This window comes from Poecilia reticulata, linkage group LG4, assembly GCF_000633615.1.
Source record: "Poecilia reticulata strain Guanapo linkage group LG4, Guppy_female_1.0+MT, whole genome shotgun sequence".
Classification (NCBI taxonomy): domain Eukaryota; kingdom Metazoa; phylum Chordata; class Actinopteri; order Cyprinodontiformes; family Poeciliidae; genus Poecilia; species Poecilia reticulata.
The window spans coordinates 20,953,557-20,970,982 of NC_024334.1; the positions used below are offsets into that span (position 1 = coordinate 20,953,557).

At 39.8% G+C, this 17,426-nt stretch overlaps 2 protein-coding genes across 3 annotated transcripts; both read left to right on the top strand.

Moving 5' to 3' along the window:
- Positions 1 to 5,009: 5,009 nt before the first annotated feature.
- Positions 5,010 to 9,213, top strand: LOC103463759 (uncharacterized). Of its 2 annotated transcripts, XM_008407334.2 has the most exons (6): positions 5,010 to 5,151; positions 5,389 to 5,429; positions 5,517 to 5,591; positions 5,685 to 5,874; positions 6,528 to 6,848; positions 8,575 to 9,213. In XM_008407334.2, exons 1-6 carry the CDS (start codon positions 5,085 to 5,087, stop codon positions 8,796 to 8,798), a joined length of 918 nt encoding a protein of 305 aa, XP_008405556.1. In that variant the 5' UTR covers positions 5,010 to 5,084; the 3' UTR covers positions 8,799 to 9,213. The 2 variants fall into 2 exon arrangements, with proteins under 2 accessions (XP_008405556.1, XP_008405557.1); XM_008407335.1 differs by lacking the exon at positions 8,575 to 9,213 and having other exon boundaries at positions 5,015 to 5,151; positions 6,528 to 7,132.
- A 91-nt stretch (positions 9,214 to 9,304) lies between these two features.
- On the top strand, positions 9,305 to 13,105 carry faslg (Fas ligand (TNF superfamily, member 6)). Its single transcript, XM_008407332.2, has 4 exons — positions 9,305 to 11,175; positions 11,739 to 11,787; positions 11,895 to 11,969; positions 12,049 to 13,105. The coding sequence occupies exons 1-4, from the start codon at positions 10,903 to 10,905 to the stop codon at positions 12,465 to 12,467; spliced, it is 816 nt and encodes a 271-aa protein (XP_008405554.1). The 5' UTR covers positions 9,305 to 10,902; the 3' UTR covers positions 12,468 to 13,105.
- The last annotated feature ends 4,321 nt before the right edge of the window (positions 13,106 to 17,426 follow it).

The window sequence follows — 17,426 nt, forward strand, 5'->3', positions numbered from 1 at the left end:
TTTACTGACAGGGAGGTATTCACTGATAATATTAAATAAATAACATTAACAATATTGGTTTCTTTGTTACTGAAACAAGCAAAGTTGAAGAGAAAGTCATCTGTTGCCACAAAGTAACTCAGGTAGTAGGTATTAAAAGATTAGTGACTCTAACCTGGTAAAATCGTTTCCATTTTTGGTCATATTTAGTCATTTTTGGGTGCAGACTTCTCAAATATTTAGCAGCATTGTTTTCCCCACGTTACTGCAGGTAGGTGCAGATTTATTCTTGCAGGATTCAGGTTGCATTCAGCTTATTTTTGAAACAGTCTTATAAAAAGACAATTTTATAAGACCAGGTAAGTCACAAGGAGAATGTTTAGACTGTTCCAGGGAAGCCCCTTGAAACCCGACAGCTCTGCCGGGTTACCAGACCAGAGAGATGAAAGATAGGCTTGCTGCTGAACTATCCGTTTTCCACGAGCTGAGGGTCTTTCTGGTAACAGTGTAGGAGTGATTCACACATTTCCACACAACCATTATATTCGCCCGCTTGCGGTTTTTGACTTCAACCCCTGAAATCGTCTGCAACGGTTTGTATAGCTTGCAGCTCAGATTAATGCAGATTGACGTGTTGGCACATAATTGTTCAAACAAGACAAGGCAGGTTTCTGAGTCATTACAAATAAAGCAATAAACAAACAAAAAAAACAAACAACGTATTTATCTTCTGAAATTCTCGATTTTCTTCTTCTTTAAACAAAGAAAATGGCTCCACATCGTTCCGGATTCCCGGAAAGCTGGAGGAAGGCTGACTAAATGCAACATTGCACCAGAGATATTATCAAACTTCAGGAACGGACACTAATGAGGTCAATTTATGTTCAAGGTGTAAAACAAAGGGAAACACTTTTCTGCAAAAAAAGAAATATTCCGATCAAAACCTGTGAAGATCATAATCCAGGAAATTACTGTCCTCCAGTTTGGTTAGACAGATTTCTGACTTATAGGTGGGTAAACTCTGTGAGTAGGTGACAAACTGAATGTGGTGCGAAGTGCTTTGGGGTCCTCTGGACTTAATAAGGTGCCAAAATAGTAATAGCAGTAATAGTATAGCAATAATGGCAAGTACAGACCATTCGTCATTTAATTCTTTGTGTTTTCCAGGTTAATCAAAGTCAAGGTTCAATAATGTGCAGAAAGCAAGATGTTAGAGAGCTGAAATATTGTATTATTTGAACAGCAAGAAAAGACTGGTGCCTATTTCCAGCAGTCATTGGGCGAGGGAAAAAAAAAAAACTTCAACAAAATGCAATCACTGACATAAGTAAATCAAAGAATTATAGCAACATAGCCTTTCTGAAGTCACTCAACAACAAGACTTTGTTTTGCAGTTGAGCAGGCCAATGATGAAGATGCTCCTCTGCAATGTGCTGCATGCACGATACACCAGGACACACGGTGAGGGTTCATAAGCTAAGGGTAAACTGTGCACATAGGAAGTTAAGCTGCAAAGCTACAAATATGACGTGAAGATGCAGCTGCAGGTCACAGACAGAAAAGACAAACCCAGCATGTGCTCGGTGAGAAATACTGTTAAAGCAGATAATGTACAATAATGGCGACGTCTAGAAGCTCAAATCCTGCAGAAAAGTCCCAGTCCTATAAAATATATCATTCTGCTTATTTAATTCTGCGTCACTGTGAGTTACTGGTTGTAATTTCCACTGCAACAGCAAACATTGAGTCTTAAAGCCCTTTGCTGGTACACATTTCCTGTAATTAGCACTGGCATGTCAGGAAGTCCTATTCTTTCATTGAGTTTAAGACTCTTTGTTAGGGTATTTTCTAATCTGTAAAACTGAACCACACAAAGATCATGAGTTTTATTGCCTTCCTTTGCAAAGGGACAGATCGCTGGCCCTCAACCCACTCGGGACCGAAGGTCAGTGAGCTCTGAGCTCCCCAGCAAAAGGGAGAACACTTTAATGAGAAACCGTTATGCTGCTGGACAGTGGAAAATTACATTCAACTCACCCCCCATCTGGTGAACAAAGAAAACAAAACTTTACTTGAGAAAAGGCAAAACTAGTTAAAGTGTGTACCTTGTGCACAACAGTTATAGTTTTGAACATTCTTAATCATACAAACATAAATTTTAAAAAAAAAAATAAACAAAATGATAAGAAATAAAACCTTAAAATTTCTAACACTCTTCCTAAACATATTTGAAGCCTTTGGCCCACTTTTTAATATGCAAACATTTAATGCAGAATACAGGATTATTTTATTATGATCCGCCCCTGAATCCTAAGACAGTTGGTCTGCATGCTTCAACATGACAATAACAGAGAAACAATCCGAAAAGCTCATTAAAAATGCTGCAGTTTTCCCCAATAAAGACGTAACTTCTAAGGCTGAGAAACACTTCAATGTACTGATGAGGATACCCTTATGGTGGTGCTGAACATACAGCATCTTCATCTGAGACCACTGCATCACACAGTATCAGAAGATCATCGGCCTGTATATAAGAAATCAAACTTTAAGGTTATGGAAGTCACAGTAGTTTGCTAAGGCTTTCATCTCTTTTGAACCTTTTCACATTTTCTCACATTGAAGACACATCTTACCAGGCCCTGCGACAGACTGGCGACCTGTCCAGATGGATGGATGGATGGATGGATGGATGGATGGATCTTACCAGATCAACACAAAGTTGAGCACTCTTCATCAGAAAGATGGCTAGATGGTTTTTATGCCTTTTCAATCACCCACACTGGGAACCCCCTTTACGCTGATGCTCCATAATAAAATGGACTGCAACTAAGTCATTTAACTTGCAAAGAGAGTCCACTTGTGTTTTAAACTCATTTTCAGTAGCTTCTGCACAGGCTTCTAGCAGCCAGAAAGTGACAGGTCAGATGTGAGAATATGATAACTTACCTGCAATTACTCTTACACTCCACAACCCTTGCCTTATAGAAAGTGTTAAAAATAAAGTCGTTGTTTTAAGAAAACCAGAAGGCCTAGTTGCAGTTTTCCACAAGCCATAAGTGGCACAGCAAAGATGTGAGGGAAGGCGCTCTGGTCAGATAAAACCAAAGCTAAACTTTCTGACCCGGTGCTAAAAAGCAATCTGCAAGACTGCACATAACCCTAAACACACTGTGGACTCTGCTTGCTGAATGCAAAAGCACACCACACTTTTCAGATCTTTCTTTGTAAAACATTTTCAGTACCATTATTTTTGGCTTTATTTCACAACTATGCTGTACATAGTTGTGAAATAAAGCTAGGCCTGTTACATAAAATCCTACTAAAATACCCTGATGTTCATTGGTACCATAATACAGAAGCGACGTTATGAAATATTTCTTGTGGTCCTGCACCTTAATTTCTTGTGAGCTGTTTTTTTGTGTGGTTGCTTTGCTGCAAATTGTAACAGCATGATAGAGACGCATATCAGAGGAGCGGTTCGTGTTGTTTCTTCCTGTCTGATTCTTAATAAAAGGTCTAAGAAATACAAATCTAACACCACAGGCTCTTAGGGCGCAGGGTGGGATTTTTTTTCTTTCTTCGTTTTCTGTCATTTCAGATATTTTCTGTTACTTGCAAGCTGCAACCCCCCTACTACCCCCCCACACACACATCAACTTTCCACTTCAATGATATTAATCAGAAGGAGGTACACACTCATGGTGACAGTGCTGAATTGGCATATTTTCCTTTTGTTGGAAATCATAATGGGGCCAAACAGAGTATTAAAAGACCAAGTCAGGTTTTTTTTTTTTGGGGGGGGGGGGGAACAAGACTAAACATGGAGATATTCCTGGTTTTTCACCTCCCAAAAGACTTGTTGGGAAATGAGTTACATCTTTATTATTATTCTTGTTAATAAAGCACAATGAATTACCCTACACTAATATTTATGAAATGTTCAAACAAAATTAACACAGCAAGACTTGGTAGTAACATGATAGGCCTTGATAGGCTAACTATGTAGCTATCTGAAGTCTAATTCATTTATCTATGCCATTTATCCATGAAAGGTCGTGGTGGCAGTAGGTCGGTCACAATAAGCAATAAATCAATTAATCACACGATAAATGAAAACGAGATAATTTGCATTTGCATAATTTATCGTTTTTCTCTTTCCACCAAAAACTGGATGACAAATGTCCTCAGACTGGTGATTTGGTAAATCAGATAAATATGTTTACAGAGACTTCATAATTCATTTAATTTGTAGTTTCTGTTGTCTTATTTATTTGTTTACTTTTTTGGGGGGGATATTTAAAATGTCTTCCAGTTCCAGTATTAAATGTTGACTAAAATTTAAAATGTATTAATCTTTGAGAACGTGTTCTTGTAATATTATATCATTGCCATTTTGTTACTTGAAAATGGTCTCAAAACAACAATATTATCGCTTATCGCAATATTTTCTTGGACAATTTATCGTCCAGCAAAATTTGTTATTGTGACAGGCCTCAGTGCCTATCCCTGGCAGTCATAGAGAGATAGGCAGGATACACCCTGGACAGGTCGCCAGTTCATCACAGAGCAACACAGAGACACATGGACACACTTATACCTAAGGGAAAGAGTGAGCAATTCCTTTAACAGCCATGTTTGTGGACACTGTGTGGAATCTGGAGTAAAACAAAGAGAATGCTGTAATAAGACAAACTTTTTCAAGATATGAAAATATTTTCTTCTGTGTTTGTCATATTCTATGGAATCCAAAATGTGTCCATATGTCCTGGATAATTCTGTGAGTGATGGTTCTTGAATCACTGACTTCAGTCACAGTGCATGCCCTGTGAATCTCCCTCAATATTTGAATAAGCCTTTCTTCATAATTCTCTCAAGGCTGCCACACCTTTTACTTGGACCCAGCTCAGCTTTTGTTTCACAGCAATAACCTTTTGTTATTTTCCTTCCATATTTTACAGAACGAGCTGCTCTGTCCCAGCCGCCATTTAGATTTACAGACACGTCCCCTTTAAGACTCAACTTTCCTTTGGTATCACGTGGCACTTGTTGTAGATCACGTGAGTTTGTTTTGGCTGAGTCGCGGCTCAATATTGCAACTTCAATCCATGGCAAGAAACGAGGAGAAACAACAGGGAAGACTGAACAGACTGTGGCTACAGAAAGAGAGAGAGGGTAAATAGTTACCGTCTGTAGAACATGGCGCCATTTTATTCATATTCTGCTAATAAGAACCCTGCGAGTTTCCAATCAACTAGCTTTACCTGTTAGCTTCACTCGTGCTAAGTTGTTGCTGTCAATGCAGGGATACAGTATTATTATTATTCTAAATCTATATCCCACATGAAGTAGCGGTTTTTTTTGTGTTGCTTTGTTCTGAGCAGGTGAACTAATGAAACATTTATTTTCCAGAGGGACGGCTTAAAGATGTAAATAAGCGTCGACCCAAACTGGTAATGAATCTAATAAAATGTTTTCTTAAAGCCATTGAAGCCGAACTCTTTAACGAAGAATAAACTTTAAACCACGTCCCTTCACAGTCTACTCTCAATTCAGCTCCGTCTGTAAAAAAGTGGATTCCCAGCATCAAAAGTGAGATCGAGTATTACCTGCAGGTAAGAGAGCTGCTTGGTGAGTTGTAAAGGGATCATCGGTCCTTGTTTGTTGACCCAGTACTCTGCATTGTTTTGTTTTTGTCCACTCCTCAGCAATCCCAGCTTCCTCATTACCCGGAGAGGAAGATAGCTGAGTTCCAGCTGCACATCGAGGCTTTGGAAAAAGAATACAAAAGCTTCTTACGCAAGCTACGAGCTCTAGACCCCTCATGCAAGCACAAACCGTGGACTCCCAGAGCCTACAGCAAACGGAGAGGAGAGACTCAAGACCCACCAAATGCTGGTCAGTGCTTTGGTTGTCACAGGAAATGAAAGTGCCAGTATCTAGACTGTCTGATGACTAATTTAGTTGCTTTGCTCTCCTGAAAAACCACCTATTAGTTTCCAAATAAGCTTTAGAAACTAATAAGTGGTTTCTAAAGCTTATTTAGAAACCACTAAATATACTTTAAACACTGCTGTATGCCAGTACGCCACTGCTGTAAACACAATATTGGCAGCTTCGGTGCATGCTACAGAAATGAGCAATGAGTAAAAGTTAAGGTTAAATCTACTCTGTTGCCTGCACATATCTGAATATTCAGCTGTTTTAAATAATTACATTGTTCACAAGTGCTTGGTATACTTCTGTCTCACGTTTGTAAGGAACTGTATATGATGTAGCTTGATTCTTTAACTTTATATGTACGAAGAAAAATTTAATGCTGGATAATCTAAGACATACTCGCACAGTAGTTCAGTAGATTTCAATCATATGCAAATCAGTTCTATTTATATCCTTTGAGCCACGGCTGAATGCCACATAGTGCAACATATCACCGTCACACCAACAAGCTCAAACAGCAGAGTTGTTGTTTTTTTTATATTATGTTTTGAGTTGCAGAGAAATCTCACAAACTACTTATGATTAACTGTCTCTATGTCTCTTATTCATAGGTAAAAACCCTCGACTTAATGAGCTGTATGATGAAGGGAGCCAGAAGAGCAGAGGTGAGAGTGACTCTGCAAGCGATTCTCCTGGATGTTTTCGGTCCTTAGCAACAGCGGCGACCTGCAGCTTTTCAGACACCAGGCTTCACAGCCTCGTTCCCACTAGCGCCGTCTCAGATGAAAGTTCAGTCCAGGATCAGCCGCTCTCCTTCGACCAGACGCGACTGGCGGTGGCTGCAGCTGCGTTCAGAGGACCGGCTCTGCGCCAAAGTTCCACCCAAACACAGAACCTCGCCAGGATGCTGCAGTCTGGCCTTCCCAACCTCAGTAAGTTCCACTCACAGCAAACGGTTGAGTTTAAAAGCTGGAGCCCAGAGAGAAATGAGAAGCCCACAAGTGGTTCTGTGGTGAAAACGGAACAAAGCGCTGTTCAAGAAAACAACTCGAGCTGCGCAGCAGCGTCTGACTCGGAGCTAACGGAGGACAAGAGTGGACACATCCTGGGACTTGATTGTTACTCCTCTTCTGATGAGGACACTAACACGTAGTGATTTTTTAAATTGGTTTTGTTAAAAAGTGTGTAACCTAAATTAAAATATTATATTTTGTAATGATGGTCAAATTTCTTTAAAGCACATATCTTTGTTCTTGAATTACAGGCTACATTAGTTACAAGAACATAGCATAGGCAAAAAATAAAAAACAGAAAAGAATTAAATTGAACAGAACTGTTGCTGAGTTGGTTTGCCTGGATCAGATCTATGTTTGCATTGCAAAAAAAAAAATCAGTTTTAGAAAAACAAGATTTATTCTAAATGCCAGAATTAAAGACAAATGGAAGCACAGAGAGCACTAAAATAAGTTATAATAATAAAAATAAAATGAATAATTATAACAGTTCTACTGAGAGCTTTCCTCTGATGTACTATTTCATAATATAGGTGACACTTTCAAATGACTTTTTTGTCTTAGTGGGGGCTTAATTACCTTCTACTGTTTGGTTGTGACCTAAGTACAATACTGTAATTTGTTGTTATAGTCTAACAGAAAGAGCCTTGTGGCTTCAAACAATGTGGCAGCGGTTTGAAATTTTTGTTTCATAACTTTGAAGTGATGCACGGTTTGCAACAATTTTACAAAAGAGAGCTAAAAAAGTGAGGTGTGCCTTCATACACCTTGGATTTTATTTGCGTAAAATCCAAATGCAAATAATAAATAGAGTTTACGTTTGTGGAACTAAAGAAAGAGGACCCAAAGCTTCGAACATCTTGCACAGACATTTTAGTCCAACGACCAGGAATGGAAAGAGTGTGGTTAAACTGCAAACACTGCATGACATCCCCACCTCCTACACTGAAAAGGCAACGATGACATTATTCAGAAGTGGCTCTGATGATTATGGTAATTCAGGGGGAGCTGCACAAATCCATAATTCATTCATGAAAATCTTTAGTCACTCAATCCGCAGATCTGACTTGCATGGAAACGTGACAAAAAAGAAAGATATCAGAAATAAATTTTTGCCTGGAAGATAAAACAAGCATGCTAATGTCAAATAAAATCCAAGTTAATATTCACCTTCAAAAGGTTGTGTGTTTGGGAACTAACCTCATAAGCCATCCTGAAAACACCTTCTGTAACAGGCTGAACATGTAAGACATGAGGATATAAATGTATTTTTTTTAAGTTGAGTTTAGTTACCTGAAAATAAAAGAAAAATATTCAATTGATAACAATTGGTAACAATGTCCTTAAAATAGGTAAAACAAACTGAACAAAGTTTAAGTTTAACACCAACTGTAAACTGGTTAATAAAAAAAACTGAGCTACCCAACAAAAGACAAAGATGAAGAAAAAAAAAAAACTGACTGAGCTGAGCAGTTTGGCACAAAATAGCCAAAAAAAAAAACAAACTTAAACTAAACAATACAAACATCTAGTTAGACACCAAACAGAACTTCAAGTCAATGATTCAATGCATAAATAAAAACTGATGCATACATTGATATAAACTAATTCAGGGCAAATGGCCGTTCTGTGCTCTTCTTGACAGAAATGCACTTAGTGTTGCCCGATCAGCACTTCCTGTCTGTGGTCATGTTGCACACCATTGCACATCTTGCAGTGCCCACCCTCAGCACCAGGATGAGAAAAAAAATGCATTTAACAAAGTTGGACGTTCAAAACATAACTGCACGTAAGTATAAAAGTAACAGTGCCAAACATTACATTTGCATCATGTTTTTGAATATCAACAAAATAGCTACTAATGTGTAATGTGCATATTGACATTCACTGCAGGTGTGCCCTAAAGTGAAGCACGGTGGTGGCCACATCATTATGTGGGTTTTTTTTCTTGGAGAAAAGGAAGCTGGCAGAGTTTATAAGAAGATTAATGAATTTTAACACTGGACAAACCTGAAGGGAGGAATGCAGTTTATTTGTGAAAGTTTATTTAGTAAGAATATGCATATTCTTACTAAAATATATGTGTATTTATTCTTTTGTTTCACTAATTATGTGCTGCTTCATGTTGGTCTATCACATAAATCCAAATTCAATATATTAAAGTGCATTGCTTTGTCATCACAAGATTTCGCATGGCACAAATGCGTTTGCCAGGAACCTCTTATGAAATGGTAATTCATCAAATGTGCCGTGCAAAACTAAATATCCGTTTTCAAAAAAAAAAAAAAGAACCAACTTAGTGTCATTCTCTCCAGGTAACGAACTTCGTTGTCATTTGTTCTGCTTTATTTGTGTCATCAGTCACCCAGACCACAGCTACCTGCAGCCAAAGAGAGGAAGACGGTGGGAAACAAAATGACTGAGAAACGCGCTTGCTGATTCAGAGATTCGTTTTTATTACACTCGCCTGCTTATAATAACTGGAGCAGCAGCCTGCTGGTTAGACCCCAAAACCCCACCCTCCCACCTCGCCGGCTGGGTGCTGATGCCGCTAGTGTTGCTGCGAGCGCCTCTTTCAGCATGACACTTCTGGGAAACAGGCACATCAGCTTGCAGGCTACCGGCAGTCTGTGAAGTTTATGGTTAAGCTTGACGTAATTGCCCTTTAACTTGGGAGCTGCGTGTGCGCGCTGCGAGCTGGGTTTCCCTTCGGCTGCTTCGGCCTGGAGAAACGAAAGAAAATGTTTGCAGCGCCGTTCTGACGCTCACCTTGCTGTGGAAACCCAGGAGGCTTTTGTGTGTAGATGACAGGTAGACCTCACAAGAGAATAGTTTCTCTTCACTTGACATGAAATGTGGTTTGCCTCCATTTGCAGCATGGAGTGAAGTTTCAGTATGCCTGTCTACTTGCTTCACAGATACTGCACAAAATATCATATACAGGAATTTCTCACTTATCTTTTCATCTGAAAACAAGATTTTTTTTTTTTTTTTAGCCAAACCACCCAAGGGGCTTTGAAAAGACCTCAAGATATGCCATCAGCATGTCTTTACTTTTCTTTTGACAACAGGTAGTCTTGCAAGTGGAAAGTGTTGCATCCGCAACTGAAGCCGCATTGCACTTGCTCAATATCCAACGAAACAAACCCAAACTGGTGTGAAGACCGCAGCAGCAGCATGGGGTGCCAGTCCGGTGGAAGGAAGCCTGGCTCATGTGCTCCTTCCTGCAAGCTGTCTCAGAATAATGTGCCGGCTTTGTGCTTCATCTGTTTCAGTGATCGTCTCTATACGAGTCTCAGTGAAGCAGACAGCACACAAGCCAATGCACGGAGCTCGTTCCTTTTCATGTGGCAGCCGCTTCTTCCCACCGAGAACACGCGGTGTGCTTTTGAAACTGCTGCATCACTGTTTACCAACACGCAGGGCCACCCATCCACCCTGACACAGATAAAGAATGCATCAGAAAACACGTTTAATTGGGTCGGAGTCCGACTCGGTGAGAAGAGGGTCAGCTATTTTTGCGTTCGACTGAAAAACGCCTCCCGACGGGCGACGTTGCTTAATCTTTCCTTTCGTGGAATTTGTGAACAGGTTTCTTTATGTAGAAGAGGAGAGGGTGGTTAGTGAGGTAGGGGTCAGCTAGACCTCAAATTTCCTTTCGTGCAGCTAACCTACATAACTATATAAAGAAAGGTTTGCACATAGATCCAAAGTCACCTGGTTATGTTGAGAAAGATTAGGAAGCAAAACCAAACAGATCAGATTGTGTAACTAATCAGAGTGGCTGCTTCTCAATTGAGGAACTTTAGTGTTGAATACTAAATGGGAGGCGTGGGAGGCAGTGGGTGGTGAATGCTCTGACAGCTTCTTGGGTTCGACGTGAAAAGGGTTTCTCAGACACAAGTCCACACCTCCTTCAGTTCAGAGCAGTCAGACTCGCAGACAACTCGTCCTCCCAGTAGGGTCCTGCACCATGAGCTACGACCAGAGGTACCCGATCCCTCAGGTGTTCCTGGTGGACGAGGGTGGCGGTCGGGGCCAGTCGGCGACGCAGCCGAACCTCATCCCCTGCTGGTCGTTCCCGCAGGCCCGGGAGAGTGTGAGGAGCCGCAGCAAGAGCCGAGGCTGCATGGGGGTCAGCTGCAGCCTGGTCATGATAGTGCTGATGTTGTTCCTGCTGGTGTTCGCAGCCCTGGGCTTTGAAGCCTGGCAGATCCTGAGACTCCAGGAAAAACTCAAAAATAGGGTAAGGACTGGCACACACACACACACACACACACACACACACACACACACACACACACACACACACACACACACACACACACACACACACGCGCGCACACTACAGAATTTATTTTTTTAAAATTGGATTTTGCATTGTGTAGAATATTTTCTTGAAGCTCTTTTTATTGATAAGGAACAAATATGTTTGCCAAGACTCATGTGTTTGTGAGCACTGTTCAGTAGCAAGACCTGAAAGTGTCTTTACATATGGAGGTGGTACCTGGGAGGTGTCAGGTGGGAGAATGGAACCAAGGCTGGAAAGTTTGGGCAGACCTGCAAAGTTTAATAATTAATTTGAAACCTTTGAAAATGAAAATAGCTTCACTTGTGAACTCTGACATTTAAAATGCAAGCCAGAGCCTCTTGCTGTTCCACTGTGGTCACCCGTCCATTCAGACAGGATATCCTCTATCTCACATGTGCCGCGGCACAGCTTTCAGCTTTACAAAAAAAAAAAAAACTGAGATGCACGTCTCCTGTGTGATGTGGTATTGACTTTCTGTTTCTTTTATTTCCCTCAAGGTTGAACCTGACCCCGTGACTGAGTCTCATGGACCCCAGAAGCAAATTGGTATGCGAACACTGTGTTCTCTGCACACGCAGCCGTCCTTTATGTTGAAAATGTTCTTGATGGTGAACAAAAACAGTTGATGTGAGCTAATCTGATGGCCATTTCAGGTCTCTACAACCCCGACTCAAACGGAGAAGAGAAAACAGAAGAGAAAACCAAGAAACCTGCAGCTCATGTTCTCGGTGAGGTTCCTATTAACCCGAAGACGAATCGTTGATTTTCTTAAGTCCACGTTGCTTAATGTAATCGTCTCCCTTGCAGGGCGCATTGACCATCATCCATTCAAAATGACTTTGCGATGGGAACCGAAAGCAGGCCAGGCCTTCACCTCTGGGTCGGTCGCTTACAAAATCGAAGACGGCGCCCTGCAGGTCAACGAGTCGGGGCTCTACCACGTTTACTCTCGAGTGGAGCTGATCTTCAATAACTGCCAGCCCACCTCCTCGTTCGATCACGTCGTGTTCGTGAGGCGGGCGGGACAGTCCGAACTCCTGACTCTGATGCAGGCCCACAGGTCAGGTTTCTGCGTCCAGAAACCCAACAGCCCGTGGACTGCAGAGAATTACCTCGGCGGTGGCCTGCAGCTGATGAAGTTCGACAGGGTCTACGTGAACGTGTCGCACCCGACCTATCTCAGCCACTCACATTATGGCAACTTCTTCGGTCTGTACAAGATCTGAAGAGTTTCAATTGTTCCGGCTTTGTTTCATTGTGCAGTAGTTTTGCTCTGAATCAGGAGGGAAGTTTACTCATAACTTCCACAAAGAGATCCTTTGATTGTATGTTTTTTTTATCCGTTATACCTGGACTATATATATTCTGTTTTGCAATATAGAAACCCAAAGATGACGGTGCACTTTTTTGTTCATTGGCAGCTCAAAGCAAAACAGCACAGAGAAATAAACAGCATTTTTACACCTCAGTTTTTTTGCCTTCATGGAAAATGTCGAGTTAGTTGACACTAAGATGCTGATTTAGTTGTAGCATTTTCAGTATTTATTTTTGTCTGTATGCCTGTAATATAGGATGGGTGTTTAAAAAAAAAAAAGATAATAAAGGAATGTATTAAGCCGATTTCTGTGTGTTGAAGCAAAAGTAAAATGATGAATGTTTTTTGTGAAATCTGACTGTGTTTCGTAATTGAGTATATTCTGCCTTGGGTGGAACCCCCACGCTAGTTTTGATTATGACCACTGGAAAGTATTTGCATAATTCTGCTGATTGTGAGCTTCACTATCATAGATTCCACTAAGGCAGAGAGGCAGCAATGTCAGACTCAAGCTTTTATTCATGTGAATTTGTAATTAAATGACTTATTCATAGACCTGCAAGAGAAATATGCATGTTTTTTCTTCTGACTAGTCTCGTTTTTTTTTTTTCTTTCTCAGTTTTAATCCCTTCGTTGCAGAGTACACCACAAAGTCGGGTTAGTAGAGTGCGAAAATGTGCAGTCTGGCTAACAGAACGAGGGGTAATAGCAGTAGCAGTGTTGACTTGCTTCCTTCCTGTGTGAACATCAAGAGGGTCTTGCATGTCTGCAGGTTGATTTTTCTGAAAGGTTTCATGTTTCTTCTCGCTCATGAGGTCGGCCTTCTTTAGAAGTTGGCCTCTGGGGCCGAGATCAGAAGAGCTGGCTGGGGACACCTGGGGGAAAAAAAAACCTGCAAAGTTTTTGAGAAAAAAGTTTGTGTTTTATTTTTGTGGGTTCACTCACATGTTCTGGCCTCTAACAGCTCTTGCATTCAGATCAGCTTTTATTTCAGTGGCTGTAAATCAGAAGCTGGTTGATTTGACTCTCTGCCTTCCACTAAATTAACATCTACAAGAAGGTTTCATAAGTTTTAAGTTAGCATCATTTTTTTTTTTTTTTTTGCCAAAACCACACATCTGAAGGTGTTCTGGTTTTTACTCAGCAGCATAATTCAGACAATCTTGCCCGGCCGATGGCTTCCAGACTCTGCAATCAGCACACGTGTGGTTGCATCTCTTTCCAGTATTCACTAAATTCATATCACAATGCTGCTTGTGAAAGCACTGCCTTTAAAGATGTGCCTCCATCTTGGTTAAAGCATGTCTAGTTGAGCCGGCAGCAGAGCTGCACATCTTTCTGTGCACAAAACCCTTTTCCGTTAATCAGCTGGATGCAGACAGATATAAATCACATCAAACCTATTTCATTGTGAGCTGCACAGATTGAAATAAAAATGCACCGTCTATAAGTTTGCTACTTAGATCTTTCTTAATATTTCCTCTTTTGAAGCTGTATAGGTTTCAAACTCAGTTAGGTCATTATTAGAGCAAAATGAAACTGGAGCATGTTGTTCAGTAAGAAACCACAGAGAAACGTAGAATAGAAAGATAATCTACAGGTTCCTTTAAATAGCTTTCAACAAAACATCGGTTGCAATTTTAGGTTTTGTCAACTAACTGCACACAAAATGGTAGTAATCTTTCCTCTGTAGACAAAAAATATATAAATAGATCATTTACTGTGGCTCTCAAAGCCTTTGTTAAAATTCCAGATTTTTGAGACTGAAACTTTTGAAAACAGTGAATTATTCCAAACTTGTTGAATCTTTGATGTAACATTTGTATGTATTGAGGGTATAGTAAAGCCAGTAGTCATGATGACATGGGGTGAAGACCGATTCAGGGTTAACAATTCAGAAGCAAATCAGTTTGAAGGAAATGTGTGACCATGTTGCAATAACCTGGTTATATAACTGTGCACACTGACACTTTGGTGAAACACTTTTGGATTTAGTTTCAGCATTCAGTCTTGTTCAGTTCACACTTACCATCACTTATGACGAGTCTGATTAACCTAGAGTAAAAGTCAACTGAGGGACTACTGCTCATTTTTATTCTTTTGTAGAGCAGTCACAACGGATCGCTACAAAGGATCAAAATAAACTTGTACAAAGGTATCAGTCAGAGAAAGGCACTAATAAAGTGGGACTAGATATTTACGTAAAGTTTTAGTTCAGATAGCACTACCAGATTTATTTCCGTATTTGCTAATTACTTTATTCAAATTCTAAAGTTTACAAAGATAAATATGATCATGGCTTTAAAGAGAAGAAATCTATGGAGCTCCACCAAAACTCTGGTCCGTCCAAAGAAATAATTTGTCTCACCTGGAGAAGTCATCGTTATATGTAAATAAGTATTCTACTCCAAATATATTAGCACTTGGAAAAAGGCCAAACTAACTTCCAAGAAAAGACATGGAAGCTTGTTTTGAGTCAATAATGACTTAATATTGATGAGAAAATATTAGTTCCACTGGCAGATTATTACATAGAAAAAAATGTCTTGTTATAAGTGAAATAATCTGCCAGTGGAACTTGTACTGTTTTATCAATATTGAGGAAGTATTGCCTTAAAACAAGCTCCTATATATTGCAAAAAAATTACTTGTAAATTAGTTTGTCGTATTTTAATTGTACTAAAATATTTACTCTAAAAACTAGACCAAAAATACAGTCTACAAACAGCTTGGAAAAGTTCATCATGCAGTTCAGGAAGGAGATGGGTGAAATGTGTATATCCAACTCAGAATAAAAGCCAATCTTGTGAAGATGTTGGCCTAAACAAGTGAAAGAATGTTACAATTTACCATGAAACAACTCCTATACCAACAAGTGCCGAAAAGTCAAACTCAAGCCACACAAGTTTGAAACTTCAGAGTTAATTAAGTCAAAGAGTGAAAGGAAGCCGGCATGTGAGCTACATGTCTTCACTGTGATGGATAAGTGTGACCGTCAGCCACTGACAGTGGTGGATTATGGGATGTTGCTGCCTCACAACAATCTGCTCTTGTTAGCATCTTAACCTACGTCAATGCCGGGACAAAGATGCACCAGACATCGGAGATTTGATCAGAAATTTCAGTTTCAACTTGACTCTGAATTGGTGCAAAAAAAAACTTGAGACTTGGAATAAATGACTTGGGTACATTCTTGTCTACATTCTGCAGCTCATGATGATCAAATAATAAGACTGAAGATTGCAAACCAGGAAACACCGTGCCAGCTGTGAAGTATGAGGGTGGCAGCATCATGTCTGGGGGTGGATATTGTAGGAGGGACTGGTGCCCTTTGAGCTTCAATACTTCCATATTGTATGGAAATATTGTAGCAACAACTCAGACATCAGTCAGTGAGTTAAACATTAGACACAAATTGGTTTTCCAAATTAAAAATGGCCATTTTTTTAAATTTGGGTAAGTCCTGAGAGAAAGAGAGAGAGAGAAAAACTTCTGGTGTTTACTAGAGGTTGAGGATGGAGATGTTTTTTATCTTTCCCAGGGGGTTCAAGAGATTCAAATGAACAAAGCAATGTCTTTACCGCAAGGAAATGAAGGTTCTGGAAAAGCTAGACATAAGTCTGACTGAAAAGTCTATAGAGCGAGGGTGTTCAAAGTGTGGTCCGAGGGCCATTTGATGCCCTGTTATCGGTTTCATGTGGCCCCAGATCACAACCCTGCAATGGAGCAAATCTGGCTTGGTGATGTGCAAAACAAAAACATACAACCCACAAAAACGAACTTATGTTTTGGATCTACAATATTTTATGGGTCACTGTTTAACAAAAATCTGAAAATTTTGCTCATTTTAATATTTTTAAAAATTCATTATTGAAATAATAAAGTGGAAAAAGAAATGAAAGATTGAAAGAAAATTGAATGTTTGCTTCTTTTAACTACCACAACTAAGCTGACTCATGTTGGTTAATTGTTTAATTTAAAGTCATAATTGTAATCTATGTGATTTCTTTTTTTACAGAAAACACCAGTCAAATAAAGCTTGATCTCCAATTATTTGTGTTTGTCTGTAAGATATTTGAACTGCAGATTCGATTGCAGTTCGAATAATGATTTATTTGGGATCATCGGACTAAAGACTTTGAACTCTGACTCCCTCACTGTCATCGCAAAGATATTAAGAACTTGTCTTACCAAAATACTGAAATGATTAACCAATCATTACTTGTGAAATATCTACTTACAAATGACCAATAAGCAACTAAATGCCTCTCCTGTTGACTAATCACACTGAAAGGCCAAAAACTTTACAAAACACAAACTAAACAAAAGCTATTGGATAAAAGCTATATTGGTAGAAAAGGTGAGTTAAGTTTTACAGTTAGAAGCAGTCCAATCCTGTATAAATGGAGTACTAAACCGGATTATGCCAAATGTATCACACAGATGTGTTTCTATGGCCACTGCACAACTCGTCTTCCCCTAATCAGTTCTAACGCTATCTTCTGCCATCTGGTGAAAGATTCGGGTACTGCAGGCAATATGGACGCGTTGAATCCCGGAGTAGATTGCAGCGTTTTCATAGAATGAACTAATCAGAGGTTATTAGAATGGTAACAGCTGAGTGTGTAACACAGGTAAACAACACAGAGTAACTTAATATATCATTTATTTATTTATTTTTAGAACATGCACCAAGTGCGACAATTTTTGTAATCAGCCATATTTTAGGGACCAGTGCAATGCATTTATATCATATTTTTCAAAATTAATATCCATATGTTTATAGCTTAGTAGCTCCGCGGAGTAAGCGGCGCCTAGCTCAAGGCTCGGGCATCTGGTCAGGATGCCTCCTGGACGCTTCCCTGGTGAG